The 22533-nt window shown below is 37.6% G+C and overlaps 1 protein-coding gene across 1 annotated transcript in view; it reads right to left on the bottom strand.

Annotated features, from left to right (window-relative positions):
- LANCL3 (LanC like family member 3) overlaps nt 1-11378 on the bottom strand; it is a 173104-nt gene extending 161726 nt beyond the window's left edge. Inside the window, exon 1 of the mRNA XM_053704882.1 lies at nt 10716-11378. Within this exon, the coding sequence (XP_053560857.1) occupies nt 10716-11252 (537 nt within the window). The 5' untranslated portion in view covers nt 11253-11378. The remainder of the gene's footprint in view (nt 1-10715) is intronic.
- Nucleotides 11379-22533: the final 11155 nt, after the last annotated feature.

Genomic DNA, 22533 nt, shown 5'->3' with positions numbered 1-22533 from the left:
GCAGACCCATTGGAGTTATATTAACTGGAACACTTCTAATAGAACTTGTAAAGATTTAAAAAAAAAAAAAGATTATTTTTTTATAAATTGAATGGAAAGAGGCGTCAAAAATATCTTATTTAGCTTTAAAACGTCACAATAGCATTTTTACTTATATCAATGTTTGCCTTGTAGCCCCTCTCCAGTTTCTGTACCAGCTCTTCTTCTTCTCTCTCTCTCTTTCCCCTACAGTGGATTTCTCTCCCTGAAACTACAAGTACCGAGATCCAACGTTGCCCAAATCTGGAAACGGTGTTTCTTTAAGGAATGCCTCTAGTTGCGGTGACATCATCGAGAAGGAAGGCATTGTCACAGCAAGTCTGTCTTTACCTTCAGCGTATTCCGTGTCTGCCACCCTCCCTCCTGCTGTTTGGAGGCAGGGATAAGGCTCTTGGGGGAGGAGGAGAATCAGCAGCAGGCAACATCGGCTGCAGCATAGGCTGAGTGAGAACTGAGAAAGAGGGCAAAGAGAGTGCGCCCCTGTGAGGGAGGAGATAGATACCCCTGCTGTCAGGTCCTTATCAAACTGACTCTACTGTGAGTACAAAACATAATAACAACTAGCCTCTCAAACTCAAAATCACAAACGATGCCAGACTCTAAAAGTTGTACAGGGACAACTATGCTGAGTACTTTACAAGCTGGGACGATATAGAACCCTTAAAGCATGCGTCAGTAACCAAAAAGCCCCACTGATTTTAATAAAATAAAACACAAATACTACCTTATTTACTGCACGTAATTAAATTTCGTATTCTAAAATATTTAAGCATTCAACAAGCATACGATCACTGGAAAATAGGTCTGTTGTATGTGGTTGTGCAATAAAGCTACTTTCTTATTTAGGGTTTCCAGGTGTCCAGTATATAACGGGGGGGGGGGGGGGCGCACAGCACGCAGCAGCCGATGAAGTCACCTCCCTGAAATTAGTTTTTGCAGGTTGGGATGTCTGCCATCTGGGAGTGTTTTTATAATAATCTATAGCTGTGCTTATTTTTAATAACATTGTGATGATTTTTAGACTCCTAACTAAGTCCCACAGTGTCAGATGTATACATGAGTTTACAAACTACTGGTGGTTCCTGTTTATGTTATCTGTCTTTTCATATGCAGGGAATTGGGGGATTGTTTTTCCAGCCCATTTCACTGGGTGTCCCAGTCAACCTCATCAACAGTACTACCTGGCAAGCTTCTAAGATTTTTAGATCAGTATCTATGCATATTCTTCTTCACAGTAGTGTCTATTCCATGCAGTTATATGAAAAGTGGTGTATACTGTCCCTTTAATTCCTAAGAACACCTGGGAAATTAAAGGGTTGAATCACTGCTGTATAAGGAACTCACAGTAGGGCTTTAGCTCCTTGATTGCACATGAGACACAAAACTGTGATTTAAACCCCTTGGTTTACCATTACCTTTGCAGGTACTAAAGCTGGGAGCAGAGTTCTGCTCCTATCAGGTCTGTATGCTATGTTTTTAAGGAAATAGAAGTGTTGCAGAAGATTGAGTGCTGAGCCTGGCTGCCACATACCATACCAGAGGGTGGGCAGAATGGATGTTAGCATTTCTGACTCACTAGAAATGGAAAAGCATTTTACTGGTAATGTTTTCTGCACTCCTGTAAGATTTTTTTTTCTCCAAGTAAATGAAATATGGCTGTGAATGGGAAATTAAGTAAAAAATACCCAGCTATAGAAATGTAGAGACTATTCATTTTTATTTACATTTATGTTCATTCAAGTATTCATCAGACTGCTCTTTATATACAAAGCAAGCTGAACGAACACATCTAACCACACTTGCGCAGTTCATCTGAGCTAACTAAATGTCCTTTGGTAGATGGATATAATCAAGATTAGGGGCGCAATCCGATATAGATTGTAGTTTGCGGCGCAAGCGAGGGAACCCCCGCCGCCCGTAGTTTCAGCTCGCAACTCGAGCTATCCAATATAACCCGCCGGCAATTGCCTAAGTACAAATTTCTGGAGTTGCCAGTGACTTACGACACTTTAGAAACTGCCGGCGCCTACAAAACCTGACTAAGTTATTAAATCTCCCGTACTGTCTAACACGCCTCCCAAACATAGCCCTACGCGTATACCCCTCTATCCGCTATCCCCCCTCACTCTCCTAATAATAAAAATGTATTAACCCCTAAACCGCCTTTCCCGGACCCCGCCGCACCTAATAAAGTTATTAACCCCTAAACCGCTGCTCCCGGACCCCGCCGCCACCTACATTAACTACCCCCTAATGTGAGCTCCTACCCCGCCGCCAGCTATATTACCTACCCCCTAATGTGAGCCCCTTACACCGCCGCCACCTACATTACCTACCCCCTAATGTGAGCTCATACCCCGCCGCCAGCTATATTAAAATTATTAACCCCTAATCTAATCCCCCTACCCCGCCGCCAGCTATATTAAAATTTTTAACCCCTAATTTAATCCTCCTACACCGCCGCCAGCTATATTAAAATTATTAACCCCTAATTTAATCCCCCTACACCGCCGCCGGCTATATTAAATACATTAACCCCTAATCTAATCCCCCTAAAGTAAGCAGCTCTATTACCAGCCCTTAAAAGGGCCTTTTGCGTGGCATTGCCCCAAAGTAACAGCTCTATTGCCAGCCCTTAAAAGGGCTTTTTGCGGGCCATTGCCCCAAAGTAATCAGCTCTTTTACCAGCCCTTAAAAGGGCTTTTTGCGGGGCATTGTCACAAAGTAATCAGCTCTTTTGCCTCTAATCTAAATCCCTCTACACCGCCGCCACCTATAATAAATGTATTACCCCCTAATCTAATCCCCCTACACCGCCGCCACCTATATTAACTATATTAACACTAATTATATTAGGGTTAATATAGTTAATATAGTTATTATATTATATATATTAACTATATTAACCCTAATTATATTAGGGTTAATATAGTTAATATAGTTATTATATTATATATATATTAAGTATATTAACCCTATATAACTCTAACACCCTTAACTAAATTCTTATTAAAATAAATCTAATTAATATTAATATTATTAATTAAAATATTCCTATTTAAATCTAAATACTTACCTATAAAATAAACCCTAAGATAGCTACAATATAATTAATAATTACATTGTAGCTATTTTAGGGTTTATATTTATTTTACAGGTAACTTGGTATTTATTTTAACTAGGTACAATAGCTATTAAATAGTTAATAACTATTTAATAGCTACCTTGTTAAAATAATTACCAATTTACCTGTAAAATAAATCCTAACCTAAGTTACAAATACACCTACACTATCAATAAATTAATTAAATAAACTACAAATATCTAAACTAAAATACAATTAAATACACTAAACTAAATTACAAAAAAAAACAAACACTAAATTACAAAAAAAGATTACAAGATTTTTAAGCTAATTACACCTATTCTAAGCCCCCTAATAAAATAATAAAGCCCCCCAAAATAAAAAAAAATTCTCTACCCTATTCTAAATTACAAAAGTTAACAGCTCTATTACCAACACTTAAAAGGGCCTTTTGCGGGGCATGCCCCAAAGTAATCAGCTCTTTTGCCTGTAAAAAAAAACCCACAATACCACCCCCCAACATTACAACCCACCACCCACATACCCCTACTCTAAACCCACCCAAACCCCCCTTTAAAAAAAATAACACTAAGCCCCAGAAGATCTCCCTACCTTGAGTCGTCTTCACCCAGCCGGGCAGAACTCTTCATCCAATCCGGGTGATGTCTTCACTTAAGCGGCAAAGAAGAAGTCTTCCATCCGGGCGATGTCTTCATCCAAGCGGCAAAGAAGAAGTCTTCCATCCCGGTGATGTCTTCATCCAAGCGGCAAAGAAGAGGTCCTCCATCGGAGCGAAGTTTTCCTCCAAGCGGCATCTTCAATCTTCTTTCTTCCGACGCGGAACATCCAGCAGGCCCGACGACTGAACGACGAATGAAGTTTCCTTTAAATGACGTCATCCAAGATGGCGTCCCTCAAATTCCGATTGGCTGATAAGATTCTATCAGCCAATCGGAATTAAGGTAAGAAAATCTGATTGGCTGATTCAATCAGCCAATCAGATTCAAGTTCAATCCGATTGGCTGATCGGATCCTGATACCTTAATTTCGATTGGCTGATAGAATCCTATCAGCCAATCGGAATTCGAGGGACGCCATCTTGGATGACGTCATTTAAAGGAAACTTAATTCGTCGTTCAGTCGTCGGGCCTGCTGGATGTTCCGCGTCGGAAGAAAGAAGATTGAAGATGCCGCTTGGAGGAAAACTTCGCCCCGATGGAGGACCTCTTCTTTGCCGCTTGGATGAAGACATCGCCGGGATGGAAGACTTCTTCTTTGCCGCTTGGATGAAGACATCGCCCAGATTGGATGAAGAGTTCGGCCCGGCTGGGTGAAGACGACTCAAGGTAGGGAGATCTTCTGGGGCTTAGTGTTAGGTTTTTTTAAGGGGGGTTTGGGTGGGTTTAGAGTAGGGGTATGTGGGTGGTGGGTTGTAATGTTGGGGGGTGGTATTGTGTTTTTTTTTACAGGCAAAAGAGCTGATTACTTTGGGGCATGCCCCGCAAAAGGCCTTTTAAGGGCTGGAAATAGAGCTGTTAACTTTTGTAATTTAGAATAGGGTAGGGAAATTTTTTTATTTTGGGGGGCTTTATTATTTTATTAGGGGGCTTATAATAGGTGTAATTAGCTTAAAAACTTTGTAATCTTTTATTATTTTTTGTAATTTAGTGTTTGTTTGTTTTTGTAATTTAGTTTAGTGTATTTAATTGTATTTTAGTTTAGATATTTGTAGTTTATTTAATTAATTTATTGATAGTGTAGGTGTATTTGTAACTTAGGTTAGGATTTATTTTACAGGTAAATTGGTAATTATTTTAACAAGGTAGCTATTAAATAGTTATTAGGGTTTATTTTATAGGTAAGAATTGAGATTTAAATAGGAATAATTTAGTTAATATTATTAATTTTATTTATATTTATTTTAATAATAATTAAGTTAGGGGTGTTAGAGTTAGATAGGGTTAATATAGTTAATATATATATATATAATATAATAACGATATTAACTATATTAACCCTAATATAATTAGGGTTAATATAGTTAATATATATATAATATAATAACTATATTAACTATATTAACCCTAATATAATTAGGGTTAATATAGTTAATATAGATGGCGGCGGTGTAGGGGGGTCAGATTAGGGGTTAATCTATTTAATATAGGTGGCGGCGGTGTAGGGGGATTAGATTAGGGGGTAATACATTTATTATAGGTGGCGGCGGTGTAGGGGGATTTAGATTAGAGGCAAAAGAGCTGATTACTTTGTGACAATGCCCCGCAAAAGCCCTTTTAAGGGCTGGTAAAAGAGCTGATTACTTTGGGGAAATGCCCCGCAAAAAGCCCTTTTAAGGGCTGGCAATAGAGCTGTTACTTTGGGGCAATGCCACGCAAAAGGCCCATTTAAGGGCTGGTAATAGAGCTGATTAGATGGAATCAGCCAATCAGAATCAAGTTCAATCCGAATGGCTGATCCGATCAGCCAATCGGATTGAACTTGATTCTGATTGGCTGATTCCATCAGCCAATCAGAATATTCCTACCTTAATTCCGATTGGCTGATAGAATCCTATCAGCCAATCGGAATTCGAGGGACGCCATCTTGGATGACGTAATTTAAAGGAACCGTCATTCGTCGTTCAGTCGTCGGCCAGGTTGGATGTTCCGCGTCGGAGGTCTTCAGGATGCTGCCGCTCCGCTCCGGATGGATGACGATAGAAGATGCCTCTTGGATGAAGACTTCAATCGGATGGAAGACCTCTTCTTGCTCCGCTTGGATGAAGAATTTGGCTCGGCTGGGTGAAGACGACTCAAGGTAGGGAGATCTTCAGGGGCTTAGTGTTAGGTTTATTTAAGGGGGGTTTGGGTTAGATTAGGGGTATGTGGGTGGTGGGTTGTAATGTTGGGGGGGGGGTATTGTATGTTTTTTTTTACAGGCAAAAGAGCTGAACTTCTTGGGGCATGCCCCGCAAAGGGCCCTGTTCAGGGCTGGTAAGGTAAAAGAGCTTTAGTAATTTAGAATAGGGTAGGGCATTTTTTTATTTTGGGGGGCTTTGTTATTTTATTAGGGGGCTTAGAGTAGGTGTAATTAGTTTAAAATTGTTGTAATATATTTCTAATGTTTGTAAATATTTTTTTATTTTTTGTAACTTAGTTCTTTTTTATTTTTTGTACTTTAGATAGTTTATTTCATTGTATTTATTTGTAGGAATTGTATTTAATTTATTTATTGATAGTGTAGTGTTAGGTTTAATTGTAGATAATTATAGGTATTTTATTTAATTAATTTATTGATAGTGTAGTGTTAGGTTTAATTGTAACTTAGGTTAGGATTTATTTTACAGGTAAATTTGTAATTATTTTAACTATTTTAGCTATTAAATAGTTCTTAACTATTTAATAGCTATTGTACCTGGTTAAAATAAATACAAAGTTACCTGTAAAATAAATATTAATCCTAAAATAGCTATAATATAATTATAATTTATATTGTAGCTATATTAGGATTTATTTTACAGGTAAGTATTTAGCTTTAAATAGGAATAATTTATTTCATAAGAGTTAATTAATTTCGTTAGATTAAAATTATATTTAATTTAGGGGAGTGTTAGTGTTAGGGTTAGACTTAGCTTTAGGGGTTAATACATTTATTAGAATAGCGGTGAGCTCCAGTCGGCAGATTAGGGGTTAATAATTGAAGTTAGGTGTCGGCGATGTTAGGGAGGACAGATTAGGGGTTAATACTATTTATTATAGGGTTATTGAGGCGGGAGTGAGGCGGATTAGGGGTTAATAACTTTATTATAGTAGCGGTGAGATCCGCTCGGCAGATTAGGGGTTAATAAGTGTAGGCGACGTTGTGGGGGGCAGATTTGGGGTTAATAAATATAATATAGAGGTCGGCGGTGTTAGGGGCAGCAGATTAGGGGTACATAGGGATAATGTAAGTAGCGGCGGTTTACGGAGCGGCAGATTAGGGGTTAAAAATAATATGCAGGGGTCAGCGATAGCGGGGGCGGCAGATTAGGGGTTAATAAGTGTAAGGTTAGGGGTGTTTAGACTCGGGGTACATGTTAGAGTGTTAGGTGCAGACTTAGGAAGTGTTTCCCCATAGCAAACAATGGGGCTGCGTTAGGAGCTGAACGCGGCTTTTTTGCAGGTGTTAGGTTTTTTTTTCAGCTCAAACAGCCCCATTGTTTCCTATGGGGGAATCGTGCACGAGCACGTTTTTGAGGCTGGCCGCGTCCGTAAGCAACTCTGGTATCGAGAGTTGCAGTTGCGTTAAATATGCTCTACGCTCCTTTTTTGGAGCCTAACGCTGACATTCTATGGACTCTCAATACCAGAGTTATTTTAAAGGTGCGGCCAGAAAAAAGCCAGCGTTAGCTACGCGGGTCGTTACCGACAAACTCTAAATCTAGCCGATAGACTGCTAAAGAGATGTGCATGCTCCTGTGTTAACCTATGATTACTCTTTAATAAAGGATACCAAAAGAACTAAGGAAAAATGATAATAGCAGTAAATTGGAAAGTTGTTTAAAATGTCATGCTCTATCCAATCCACATACGTTTAATTTTGACTTTACTGTCCCTTCAAGTAGGGAGAATTTGGATTGTGATCAGCACACTAGAACTGGCATATGTTAAAGGGACAAGAAACCTATATTTTTTTCTTTCTTGATTCAGATAGAGTAAGTGATTTTAAACATTTTTCTAATATACTTCTCTAATTTGTTTTACTCTCTTGATATCCATTGTTGAAAAGGATACCTAGGTAGGCTCATGAGCTGCTGATTAGTGGTTGAACATACATGCCTCCTGTTATTGGCTCACTCAATGCAATTAGCTAGATCCCAGTAGTGCTTTGCTGCTTCTTTAACAAAGGATACCAAGAGAATGAAGCAAATTAACTAATATAAATTATTTGGAAAGTTGTTTTAAATGGTATTCTCTGTCTGAATCATAAAAAAATGAGGGTTTTTCGTGTCCCTTTAAGTATGGGAATATTGTTTAGCAAACCTATAATGAAAAAAATTAGTGATGCACCGAAATGGAAATTCTGGACCGAAACCGAATCCGAAAATCCGGGATGCACTTGGCCGAAAACCGAAACTGATACCGAAAATGTATTTTTTCAAATTCATTTTTTTTAGTTTTGTTTTTGCATAATTAGAGCCAATAAAAAAGCCCACACTTTTATTGAAAGTAACACACTAAAATTGGACAAAAATATCTTAAAACAATAATATGCTACACAGTAATTTTACCAAGAAAAAAAAAAAAAACAGGCAAATGCCATTTTTGGCCAAAATGTTTCTGCGACCAAAATTTTGGTGCATCCCTACTTAAAACAATTATAAATATCAATATACTGTATTATTCTTCATTTAGTTCTATGTAACAGAATCATATTTATCAGTTGTTGTTTTTTTACCAATTATCCAAATAAAGTATAGTCTTAGAAAACTCTATATCCAGAACAGTAAGTCAAGTAATAAACTTAAACAGCAGCTCTAGGCTAGCATCAAATTTGAAACATGCTGCACAATTTTACCGAAAATAACAGGCAAAAAAAACGAAAAACGAAATAGCCAAAAATGCAATTTTCGGCCGAAACTTTCTGCGGCCGAAATTTCGGTGCATCCCTAAAAAAAATGATGACAATAAACAATGAAAAGGGCTGACTATGATCTCATTAACTTTGGAAATGACTAATCTGCACCCATTTCCATGCCAATAATTATCAAATGATAGTATGTGATGGACCCTATTCCTGCAGCAAGTAATAATGCAGTGACAAAAGGATCTAGAACATTAGGGCATTCTTGTGTTCTGTTTGTATGCCCCTTTAACTCATGGACTGCAATGTATTGCCACAAGGGGTGACATTTTTTTTCACATATCTTTTTAAAAGTTAACAAAATAAAATGACATAAAAACTGCATAATGCCACAATTTAAAGGGATATCAAACTCACGTTTTTACTTTCATGATTCAGATAGAGCATATGCTTTTAAACAACTTTCTAATTTACTTCTATTTTCATTTTGTATTTGTTCTCTTGTTATCTTTTGATGAAAAGCAGGGACGTAAGCTTAGGAGCCATTTCTGGAGCACTATATGGCTGCAGTTTTGTAAAAATGTTATCCATTTGCATGTGCACTAGATGGCAGCACTTTTTCCTGCCATGTAGTGCTTCAGATGCCTACCTAGGTATCTCTTCAATACAGAATATCATGGGAACTAAGCAAATTTGATAATAGAAGTAAATTTAAAACCTTTTTAAAATTGTATGATCTGTCTGAATCACAATAGAACATTTTTCGGTTTCATATCCCTTTAAGGTGAAAAATATGATACATTAGTCTTAGTGAATAGTTTGGTTGGTACGGATAGTAATGTTCTATTTACAGAAATGTCACAACAAATTTTAGCAGTAAAACATAAAAACCAAACATGCTTTGTTCAATTCAAGCCAATTCTAGATTCACTACTTTGTGACTCTCATGGGCTTGTCAAGAAAAAGGCTGGGGGCCAAATGTGGCCCTTACTCAGATTTTATTTGGCCTTCTACTCTTACCTCTTTATATCAAATACAGTATGCATCTGAACTAGGGAGAAATGTAGTTATTTTGACTTATCATTGTAACAGGGAAGAATCTGGTACTTTTTATCTTCCAATTGCAGCATTTCTAGTGAGAAAGAATGAGACAAACATCCTGGGGATATAAAAATGTTAGAGACTCTGTAAGTGCATCTGCCTGCATCTAAACAAAACCCTGGTATATCAGTCAAATTCATTTGTAGGTAGATTATTTTTTCTATTAGATATATTTCTACAATTCACTCATTAGACCACTGGGCGAAAAACATCTGATGTGCTACTGTGTTAAATATGTTTGGACTATAAAAACAATGATATGTTCTTCACCTGATAACTCATATAACATTAGCAATTACTTTGTGGCTTATCGTTAATGAACGATTATTCAACTATTAAATCAGTAGGTTAATTGAAAATGGATGATGAGTCAAATAAAGTGGTTAGTGCACCAAAATGTTTTGCATTATATCCCCAATATGCACAATTTAAAATCTACTTTGTGATACTAGGTCACTGGCTGGCATCAAAATTTGGCAATTTCCAAAGGAGTCCCAAATGAGATAACAAATATGGTCAGATTTAACTGAAATAACACTACTCTGAATTTCAATCCAGCTGTGAATGGTGTATTAAATGTTGCCAGACTTAAAACATGTAAATATGTTCTTAGCAGATACAAGAATTGCTAGTTATAAAACATTGATAGGGAGTGTGTAATAGATGTTTTATTAACTCAAATTGGCACCCTTAGGGATCCTACAATTCCTAATGAGAATTATGCCTGGGACCTCACGTTAGATAGAACATACTACATACATATGAGTCATGAAACAATCTGAAATATTCAATTTGTTGCTCTATGGTGTTCTGATAAATGTGATGCAACATGGTACACATTATGAGACCAGTCATATATAGTAATGTGCCAATGTTCTGCTGTGTATATACTGATACTAAAGCAGGGGGTAGTCATTGTGCCACTTACCTCGATGCCCAGCTTTTGTTTTAGCACCAGTGCCGCACACAGGTACCCACTTCTGCCCACGAACAGCTCGTCTGAGCCACACTCAAGGAAACCTAGCGGCGTGCAGATTTCCCACAGACCCTTGAACTTATCTAAAGACCTGGTGACCTCGGTGGCTTGCCCCAGCGCCTTGTAGATCAGGGCTGCCACCGCATAAACCCCCGCACCGCCCAAGAGGAAAGAGGCCCGGGTCTGCCTGTCCTGTTCCAGGTCATAATGTGCAGTGCATGATTCTATAAGGTTGCTGGCTGTCCGCAGGTATCCGTCCCTATTAGCGCTGAACTGGGGACACTGGGCTACATGATACAGCATATAAGCAACGCCAGCCAGTCCCCCATACAGACCTCCTTCCTGTCCTCCGTGTTCAGGTAGCTGCTTGAGGATGCTCTCCAAGGTCCTGAGAATGAGCGGCGCCCCCAGCTGGGCGCTCTGCCCGGGGGGCTCCAGACTGCCCTTGTAGTCGCAGAAGCGATTGGTAAAGCAGCGCTTGCTCTCCATGTCCCCTGAAGTCACACGAGGGGGGAGACACAACGTGGTAGTTAGAACGAGCGGGTAAATAGAGGATAGTTTGCAGATGTGATCCAGCTTGGGGCAGAGATGAATCCAGGCTGTGGTAGGAATGAATGACAATAGGAACGGAAGAGCCAAGCAAAGAGGGAAACTATACACGAAAGGTCATTCAAAGAGGACGCAGCTCAGTACATCTGGGCACGTTACGTACAGGCAAGAACACGAAGTAGCTCTCTTGCTGTTTGCCCTCACGGTCAAGTGCAGCAGCTTTTGTTGTAGCTGAAGTGCATCAGGCACTGAAGAAGATGCCGTGGATACAGTCAGTGGGGCAGATTGCGAAGGGAGGAGCAGGAGGTGGGAGATAGAAGCAGCATGTGCTGCTGTTATTAGAAATCGTGCCTGAGAGTGATAATCCAGGCTATGTATAAAAAGGCGTGGAAAAGGTTTGCAATATAAGGGGATTTGCAAGGAGAGTGCAAAGCACCTGGCAGTACAATGTCACTTAAAGAGAATACTCCCTCCTCTTCATGAACGTGCCCTTTAACCCCCAGGTTCATCCACTCACTGTGCTCCATCGCTCTCCTTGTGTGTGTGCACCTCAGTTACTGGGCCATTGCAGTCACAAATACACTTTGCACATTTATACTCTCTATTAGTGATGTCGCGAACCTAAAAATTTGACTTCAATAGGCAGGCGAACTTTAAAACCTACAAGGACTCTTTCTGGCCACAATAGTGATGGAAAAGTTGTTTCAAGGGTACTAACACCTGGACTGTGGCATGCCGGAGGGGGATCCATGGCAAAACTCCCATGGAAAATTGCATAGTTTATGCAGAGTCTGCTTTTAACCTGAGGATTAAGATCAACAATCAAAATGTTTTAAATTTTAATTAGTAACAATACTGTGACAACAATTATGATTGGTGTAAATAGTTGGCAAGACGGCCTGGCACACAGGCTGGCAGGCAGGAGGTAAATGCAATTCAATGGCACTAGGAGACTGAATATTTGCAGTCCAAAAAATTATGATTTTTATTTTTTTATATACTGTTACAAGAATTATGATTGGTTCCACTAATTGGCTAGTTGGGCCTGGAAAACACGCTGGCAGGTAGGAGGAAAGTGCAATTCAATGGCACGAGCAAACTGATGAATCACAAGCGATCAATTTGGAATTTTAAAGATTAACAATACTTTTACAACAACTAGGATTGGTGGCACTAATTGGCAAGTTTGTGCCTGGCACACAGGCTGCCAGGCAGGAGGAAACTGCAATTCAATGGCACTAGTAGACTGAATATTTGCAGTCCAAAAAATTATGAATTTTATTTTTTTTGATACTGTTACAAGAATTATGATTGGTGCCACTAATTGGCTAGTTGGGCCTGGCACACAGGCTGGCAGATATGAGTCGTGGATGGTAGGTAGGGCAGCAATTTAACACAGTATGCTGTGTAAGTGACAAAAACACAGGCCTGATAGAAAATTAAGTTAGATTACACTAGCAAAATATTTTAAAATTTTAGATTTTAATATTAAAATTATGTTAAGAAGTGCAATGCACATATGAGTGGTCGCACTGGCTGGCTTCTACGTAGGGCAGCAATTAACAACAGTATGCTGTGTAAGTCAGATAGACAGTTAGACACAGGCCTGATAGAAAATAAAATTAGATTACACTAGCATAATGATTTAAAGACTTTTTTGGGGAATTTAAAGAAAAAGGTTAAGCACATACATATGAGTCGTGGCTGATAGCCTTGGAAGGGCAGCTATTAAAAACAGTAGGCTCTGTAAGTCAGATACACACACGCCTGATAGAAAATACTATTAGATTACACTAGAAAAATGATTTAAATTATTTTTTTTGGGGGGGGGGAATTAAAAAAAGGTTAAACACATATGAGTCGTGGCTCATAGACTAGGGAGGGCAGCAAGTAAACACAGTAGGCTCTGTATGTCAGCAAAACACACAGGCCTGATAGAAAATTATATTAGATTACACTATCAAACAAATTTAAACTTTTTTTTTTTATATTTAAATTAAGGTGAAGAAGATATGAGTGGTGGCTGCCTGGCACAGACCAATTAACCAAAAGACTGAAAAAAATGAGGTATATTAATGCTGAGTGAGCATGACAGACACAGGCCTGATAGAAAATGTAATTAGATTACACTAGAAAAATGATTTAAATAAAAAAAATTAAATTTAAAATAATGTTATAAACGAATATTAACACTGGTGGCTGGCACAGAGCAATGAACCAGAGTATATGCTGTGTGACACAGGCCTGATAGAAAATGAAAAAAACATTACACTAGCAAAATAATTAAAATTTTTGGTTAGTTAAATTTAAACTAATGTTGTTAGGGAGATATCAGTGGTGGCAGTAATCACAGCATATGCTGTGAGCCTTAAACACACAGGCTGAAAGCCAGTCAAATGCTAATAAAAAAAATACGGAAAAAAAAAAACGGCACGAAATATAGCCCTAAAAAGGGCTTTTTGGGGTGCTGTCCTTGCAGCAGAGATGAGTGGAGTCCTTCTGGACAGTAGTGGACACTAAATACACTAGCCTAGCTATGTTTTTCCTATTAATGTCAGGAGCAAAAACACAACACGTCCTCTCATTAAGAAAGCAAGGTCGTTATGAGTCTAAAATGGCGGATTCCGAGTAGCTGGGAGGGTCTGTGAGGGAATGTCTGATGTTGATTGGTTCTAATGTGTCAGACGGCTGTGACATACAGGGTCAAAGTTTCCTCAATGATGACACATAGGGGCGGATTGAACATCGCCATGTGTTCGCCCGCAGACGCGAACAAGCTATGTTCGCTGTGAACCGTTCGCGGGCGAACAGTTCGGGACATCACTACTCTCTATGTGCAGCCTACACACTCATATATCTAACTGAGCCACATCCAAACATATCCCCAGCCCCTAGATGTGGTGCTCACTGGAAACAAATTTCACAGAAAAGTGCTTATAAGGTACTTTTTAACTAACTATTGGATTTAAGCTTCTTCTTATACTGTTGTACTCTTTACTATAGTTATGTATATTCTTTAGTCTGTCTTGTTAAGTTGTGTTTTATGGACCGTCAAGTGCTTTAAGGACACCTTATGCATATAGTCCAAACAATGATCAGAACCTGAAAAACCAAAGTACCATAGAAGAACATAATTTCTGAAATCAGGATGAAATCTTAAGATTGTGTTAAACAAATTACAAACATCTGGATTTAAAAATAATGGAACATGTAGACACTTGAAAAAGCCAAAATCTACGTTATTAATAAACAATTCAAAGTAAGATTTTACCCTTACACAATATTTTTTTGGGGGGGGGCGAACAAAATTAGTGATAAGACTTAGAGATAACAGGCTTATAGTCTTGCAAAAGCTTATACACTCTGTGGGAAGAAAGAACAAATATTCATCAATAGGGACTCAGATACCAGTACATAAGGAAAGAGAGACGCACTCAATAAAGGAACAAGCAAAGACATAATAGTTTGTTATATCACTAACACAACCTCAGGAGTAGCTTCTTTTATCCTAAAATTAGCTTTTTACAAAAAATTTCTTGCAGTATTTTACTTTAATAATTCAGGCCATTAATGGAAGTACTGTTAAAATGACATGAAACCCATTTTTTTCTTTCATGATTCAGATAGATCATACATTTTTAACAACTTTCCAATTTTCTTCTTTTATCAATTTGACTTCATTTTCTTGGTATCCTTTGTTAAAGGAGCAGCAATGCACTAATGGGAGCTAGCTGAACGCAATGACAACAGCCATGTATGTTGTGTTATGTTGTGCAGTAGACTTGTGCGTGGCGAAAAAATTTGTTTAGTTTCGGATTCGATTCGGATGTATTCAAATTTTGTTTTCGGATCGATTCGAATTCGGATACATTCAAATGCATTTGTTTCAGATTCGTTCGGATTCATTCGGATTCGAATAAATTCGGATGTATTTGGTTCAGATTCGATTCGTAAATTCAGAAGTTCGGTATGTGTTAGGTGGGATGTGCTGTGTATTAGACTAGTATTATGTACTGTAATATTAGGTGTTACCCATAGCAGAGTGATATAACCTAATATACAGTACAATACTAGTGTAATTGTGATTAGTCCATGGCCATCCGAATGTTACGAATAAATCCGAAATAATTCAGAAATTTGAATTGATCCGAATCTCCGAATTTGACAAATTCGTCCGAATTTAAATTCCGAACGAAACGAAACGCACATGTCTATTTTGCAGGCTTACTCATATAAGCCGGAAACCTCAAGTTTAGAAGCAGAGGTTGTAAGACAACTGCTTCCTAACTCTTGTGACAGACATAAAATATGATGATTGACCAGCCTGCTTTTCCACAATTGCTTGGGTGAGAGTTGGGTGAAGGGTGCACAAGGAAATTCTTGGACAATAATAACTGCGTGCGTTGAATGCTGCCTTGCTCACACCAAACATATGCAGACAATTTCCTTAGCTGGGAACCTTATCTGCACATTTGTTAATAAATAGGACCCATGATATAATATGTTATAATATGTAATAATATATGATATAGGTGTAAAAATATTAACAACAATCTCAGATTTATTTAAAGAAAAGCAATCATTTCCCTTATAGCAGGAAGTGTTATTGTATAGATTGCACACAAGTATAAATATATTGTGTATAGATAAGTCTTGCACTTTCATTGACAATTTAGTCTGTGTTCCCTGTGCCTACTGGAAACTTCCTACTCTTATATTCTGGTTCATGTAAAAATGCTATTTCTGTATTCAATATCAACCCTGACATCTACAAAATGTTGAACAATCGCTCTAAAATATCTTCCCTTTAAAGTATATGAAGCCCCAAAAATGTTCTTTTGTGATTCAGACAGAACATAGCACTTTTAAAAAGTTCCCAATTTACTTCTATTATCAAATTTGCCGCTATATAGTTCTCTTGCAAATGGATAACATTCTTGCACAACTGCTACCATAAATGGTCCAGCTCCTAAGCATACATCACTGCTTTTCAACAAAAGATACCAAGAGATCGAAGAAACTTAAGTAAATTAGAAAGTTTTTTTAAGAAATAAATACATGCTCTATTTGAATCATGAAAGAAAACATTTGGGTTTCATATCCCTTTAAGTGAATCTCTTGAACAAAAGAAAAAACCTCTCAGGAGATGGCTTGATACAAGGTAACTCAGTAGCATTTTATTTAACCAGGGTTGTGACAGTTCCTTGGAATAACTTTGACCTGCATCACAGACAGAGACTGCTGAAGAGGCACTTGAACATCAGGCAACCTCGGGATTGATTTAGAGACTTCTCTTGAAAGATTTACTTTGAAAAACTTCATTTAAATTCTTATTTAGAGAATGGAGAAAAATGTTATTTGGTTATTTCATCCTACCCCTAAATAAAACAATAACCACCACTGGCAACCTGAATACTAAAAACAAATGCCCTTTTTTTTTTCTTTTTTCAAAGAAACTATCAAAAGCAAAAGCAAATGGATTATCAAATGACCGTGTTTTTAAGCATAGCACCTTGCATGTCTAAACTAGAAACTACAAGAATTGCTTTCATGTAGACAGACAGCATCCATATGTGCATGATCATCACAAAGAAAAAAGATAGATAACTATGCCAAGGTCTTTCTTTCAAAACCCATATCAAAAGTGGTGAATAAGCAAATCAAACTACATACTGACAAGTCTGGCAACATTGCCACCAGCAAGAGCTTCTCTGTATATCTAGTCAGTGGGCTGAAAGGCTTTCTTTAAATGGGTAATGTACTGTACATTTTTGTTCCCTTTAATATGTTCCTCATTATACATTGTACCTATTAAAGTGTATTAAATTGTTAACAATGAGCTAATTTACCATTATTTTGTCATTTGAAATAGCTGAGATTGCCTATTGAAGCTGCCACCTATACTGAAAAATTTAATAGTGCAGTAATGGATACAAAAAAACAATCGGCTAGATTGCGAGTCTTGCATTAGGGTTAAAAAGCAGCATTGAGAGGTACCAACGCTGCTTTTTAACGCCCGCTGGTATTACGAGTCTTGCAGGTACAGGTGTACCGCTTACTTTTTTGGCGCGACTCTAAAATACCGTAAATCCACTTACGCCAATTGCGTATACTATATTTTCAATGGGATTTTCCTAATGCCGGTATTACGAGTCTTCCTAAAAGTGAGCGGTACACCCTCTACCTCCAAGATCCCTAACACATTTGAAAGTCAGTAGTTAAGAGTTTTATGGGCTAACGCCGTAGTATAAAACTCTTAACTAAAGTGCTAAAAAGTACACTAACACCCATAAACTACCTATTAACCCCTAAACCGAGGCCCCCCCACATCGCAAACAGATAAATAAAAATCTTAACCCCTAATCTGCTGAACTGGACATCACCGCCACTTTAATAAATCTATTAACCCCTAACCGCCGCACTCCCTCGCAAACACTAGTTAAATATTATTAACCCCTAACATCTCCGCCACCTACCTACATGTATTAACCCCTAATCTGCTGCCCCCAACGTCTCCGCCACTATATTAAATGTATTAACCCCTAAACCTAAGTCTAACCCTAACCCTAACACCCCTAACTTAAATATAATTTAAATAAATCTAAATAAAATTACTATAATTAACTAAATTATTCCTATTTAAAACTGAATACCTATAAAATAAACCCTAAGATAGCTACAAGATAACTTATAGTTACATTGTAGCTATCTCAGGGTTTATTTTAATTTAGAGGCAAGATTGTATTTATTTTAACTAGGTAGAATAGTTATTAAATAGTTATTAACTATTTAATAGCTACCTAGTTAAAATAAATACAAATTTACCTGTAAAATAAAACCTAACCTAAGTTACAATTACACCTAACACTACACTATAATTAAATTAATTTCCTACATTAACTACAATTAAATACAATTAAATAAGATTATCTAAATTTGAAAAAAAAAAAAACACTAAATTACAGAAAATAATAAAATAATTACAAGAAGTTTAAACTAATTACATCTAATCTAATCCCCCTAATAAAATAAAAAAGCCCCCCAAAATAATAAAAAGCCCTACCCTATACTAAATTACAAATAGCCCTTAAAAGGGTTTTTTGCGGGGCATTGCCCCAAAGTAATCAGCTCTTTTACCTGTAAAAAACGAAATACAACCCCCTCAACATTAAAACCCACCACCCACACACCCAACCCTACTCTAAAACCCACCCAATCCCCCCTTAATAAAACCTAACACTAAGCCCTTGAAGATTATAGTTATAACTATAATGTAGGTGGCGGCGGTGTCCGGAGCAGCAGATTAGGGTATAATACTATAATGCAGGTGGCGGCGATGTCGGGGGCGGCAGATTAGGGATTAATAAGTGTAAGATTAGGGGTGTTTAGACTCGGGGTTCATGTTAGGGTGTTAGGTGTAGACATAAAATGTGTTTCCACATAGGAATTAATGGGGCTGCGTTAGGAGCTGAACGCTGCTTTTTTGCAGGTGTTAGACTTTTTTTCAGCCAGCTCTGCCCCATTGATTCCTATGGTGAAATCGTGCACGAGCACGTTTAGCCAGCTCACCGCTACCGTAAGCAGCGCTGGTATTGAGGGGAGATGTGGAGCAAAATTTTGCTCTCCGCTCACTTTTCTGTGGCTAACGCCGGGTTTAAAAAAGCCTGTAATACCAGCGCTGTCTGTAAGTGAGCGGTGAGCATAAACTGCTCGTTAGCCCTGCACAGCTTTACTGACAAAACTCGTAATCTAGCTGTATGTAAACAAGAGCGTGTAGAAGGAATCACACTCCAAGTGGGGGCGGAATAGATAGATAAATTGAAAATTAACATTTTAGTGTCTAAGTCTTTGTGTATACAAAGATAAGGAAAAATTTGTGTTTATATTGAGTGATACGATAAGGTCTACTCTCCCTGCAAGCTCAACCCATTTTAATAGTTTGTTGTTTCAATCAGCAAAAAAAGATTTTATATGCATAAATAAAGTTAAAGGAGCAATTTCCCATGCATTTTATACTTAGCAGCTATAATAAGTAATCAGAAACACATTAAGTGGAAAAATATTTTACAGTGCACTGTCCCTTTAAGGAAGACTCTGTTTATTTTGTCAGAGCACAATTATAACCGGAAGCATTTTTCGCAGGAGTAACAGTGTGATTTGAAAGCCAGGTTATAGCTACGTCCACTTTAGCAACCTATTCTCAGTTTTGAAAAGCAGAAAAGGAAAATGCATAATTCTGCTTAAACCGGGATTAAAAGATAATGGTATTCTTCAGAAATATGAGCTAAAATTATGTATTGAAAATGCTGTTATTCTTAATGTTTTACAGTTTATACATTTGAAGCTATAAATATGTAGCAGGTTTTCAGTCTGGTCAGAGCCACAAGCCAAATCACAACCAAGTTAACTAAATTTCTGGGATTATTTAACTCCCCTCAGCAGAAATAGGACTATTGCACCTTAAGTGGGTGAGACTCTGTGACAATGGAGAAGTCTCAAGCGCAAAGGCAACCATTTAACCCTTCATTGGTTTTATTGTGCTTTCATTAACCAAAGTGTTTAGATTATATACATATAAATACAGTGTGTGTGTGTGTGTATAAAACAATATTAATTGTGAGGGGGGTGGAAGTCTTGGTGAAGTTCCACACTTTATTTGTAGGACTTGACCCCTGCACATAAATATATATGTATATAAGCATATACATATATATTTACTGGTAACGCACAGTTCCCATAGACCACAATGTAAAGGCACTTTTTAGTGGCAGATTTTTTCTAACACCCCACTCCCAACCAAAAACTAAAATGCCCTCTATTTTGAGGGAATTTGGGGCACGTTTAGAAAATTAACCGGAGATCGGATCTCTGGTTAATTTTCTGAGCTTGCAGTAGCAATAACCAGCACTTGTAATGGCTGGTTAATTATCGCTTGCACGCAAACGGGCAAATTTTCCTGTTTGCGGGTGCGCAATAATTTAGTGCTCCACTTGTAATCTAGCCCAGAATTAGGCAATAACTGACTCGTAACCCAAATATCGAAGAATAGACTTACAATCTAATTGTGTAGTAGGATGCAGAAGAAGCTGGAGCTGGGGTATACCATTCACATATGGGACCAAGTGCACGTGCGCACGAAACTAGTCTGCTGACTAAACCACACTTACCTGTGTTGTTTTTACTTCACCTTGACTCATGTTTTTATTTGTACCACCTAATAAACTTTTTTGAATTTTTTTTTTAAATCTTTATTTTCCTCCAACACAATATGAAAAAGAAACCACTAACCTTTTGCGCCACACAGGGCAACATAACAGTTAACATATTAAATCATAGACAATTCATATTCCATTGTCAAATCAACATAATATCTGAGTGTCGGAATTACAGTACTTTTTTTATTATTATTTAAAAAAAAAAAAAACATAAAAACTAACCACACACAAAAAAAGGGAGAACAACTCCCTACTCCCTCAACTCGTGATTATCTTCCGCATCTTCCTCCAACCAATGACTAGGGAAATGACCAGCATATATATTTAGTTGAACAAAGGGAGATTTAAGTAAAGGCTTAATCAGCACTCTTTGTGTTGGCTTCTGTAATGATAATATGAACGATTCCCATTTCTTAAGATAGGAGTTTATTTGGTCATCTGACCGGTAAGGTGAAATATGTTGCTCTCCTATACATTGCCCAACCATTGTTTTTTTAAAATGAGCAAATTTTGGAGCAGAAGATGCTTTCCAAGTTTTAAGGATAAGATAACGGCCTGTTAATATTATGGTGTTTATCAATTTAAAATTTTTGGGTACTCCTTGAAATTTAGCTAGAAAGAATATTTCAATAGATTTAATTTGATAATCGAGGTGTAAAACTGTATTCATCCAAAATATTATTTTCTGCCAAAACTGTCAAATTTTTGGACACCACCAGAAACAATTAAAAATATATGCGTGCATACTACTACATCTAGAACACACAATATTGGAGTTATACCACATGGCTAAAGTTTCTGGGGTAAGGTAGGACCTAAGACTAATTTTAATTTGCGATTCTCTCCAAGATGTTGGGACCCAACTTTGGTCGATTATCTTAAAACTACTAGCTATGACCTGCTGGTTAATATCCGGAAATTTAGAAGACCATTTTGCTACCCTATCCTCAACCTGCAAAAATGAAGATTTTTGAATACATAAATCGTATAACGAAGAGACCGCATAGATCCCAGACAAATATTCTGTTATTCTATTCGAGATTGCACCCAAAGACCAATCGCTCCCATATTTTTGTCTTAATTCATCAGCGAAGTGCCTTACCTGGAGGTAGGCGTAAAAGTCCTGTGACGGGAGTCCGAATCTATTAGCTAAGGTAGTGAAAATAACTGGGTATCCATCCGGACCCAATATTTGAGCCATCCACTTCAATCCTTCCTCTGCCCACCTTTTAAATACTTTATCGGACAACCCAGGTAGAAAGTTAGGGTTACCTCTGATAGGTAGATATTGAGAAACATATGGAGATATTCCAAACTCCGTACAAAATCTTTGCCATGCCACTATAACGTTCTTAAATGTAATTGAAAAGAAAATTGTCAAAGGGAGAGATGTTAGCGGACAGTGCAATAAAGCTTCCAAATAAAAAGGTGCCACCAATTTATCTTCACAGCAAAGCACTGAAATCTGTTCTCTTTTAGTAATCCAGTCAATCGCCGTTTTTGCCAGGACTGTTATATTATATATTTGTATATTGGGTAACGGAAGCCCCGCTGCCATTTTAGAGTTCATAAGTCGGTGTATGCCTATTCGAGGCTTTGCCCCTTTCCACAAAAATTTATTACAGACTTTATTATATTTGGAAATATCAGATTTATGTAAAAGAAATGGCATATTTTGAAAAATATATATTAACTTGGGGAAAATTATCGTCTTAATCAAAGATACACGGGCAGAGAGAGAGATGGGTAGCATAGCCCAATCTTCCAGTTTCCTTTTACAGTTCTCTAGGCACTGGACATAATTTAAATTGTACCATTCATTTGGGTTATTAGTCAGCCGCAACCCCAGATATGAAATTTTGGATGACTCTAAAAAAGGAAGTTCAGATCTATTCTCTGGTTTATTACATATCCATAATAGCTCAGATTTCAACAGATTGACCTTATATCCAGAGATTGCTCCGAACATGTAAATAATCTTTTGTAATATTGGTAACGATTGATTA

Source organism: Bombina bombina, chromosome 3 (assembly GCF_027579735.1).
Source record: "Bombina bombina isolate aBomBom1 chromosome 3, aBomBom1.pri, whole genome shotgun sequence".
NCBI lineage: Eukaryota > Metazoa > Chordata > Amphibia > Anura > Bombinatoridae > Bombina > Bombina bombina.
The sequence above is the reverse complement of the archived record's forward strand: the minus strand, read 5'-3'. Positions and strand labels throughout refer to the sequence as shown.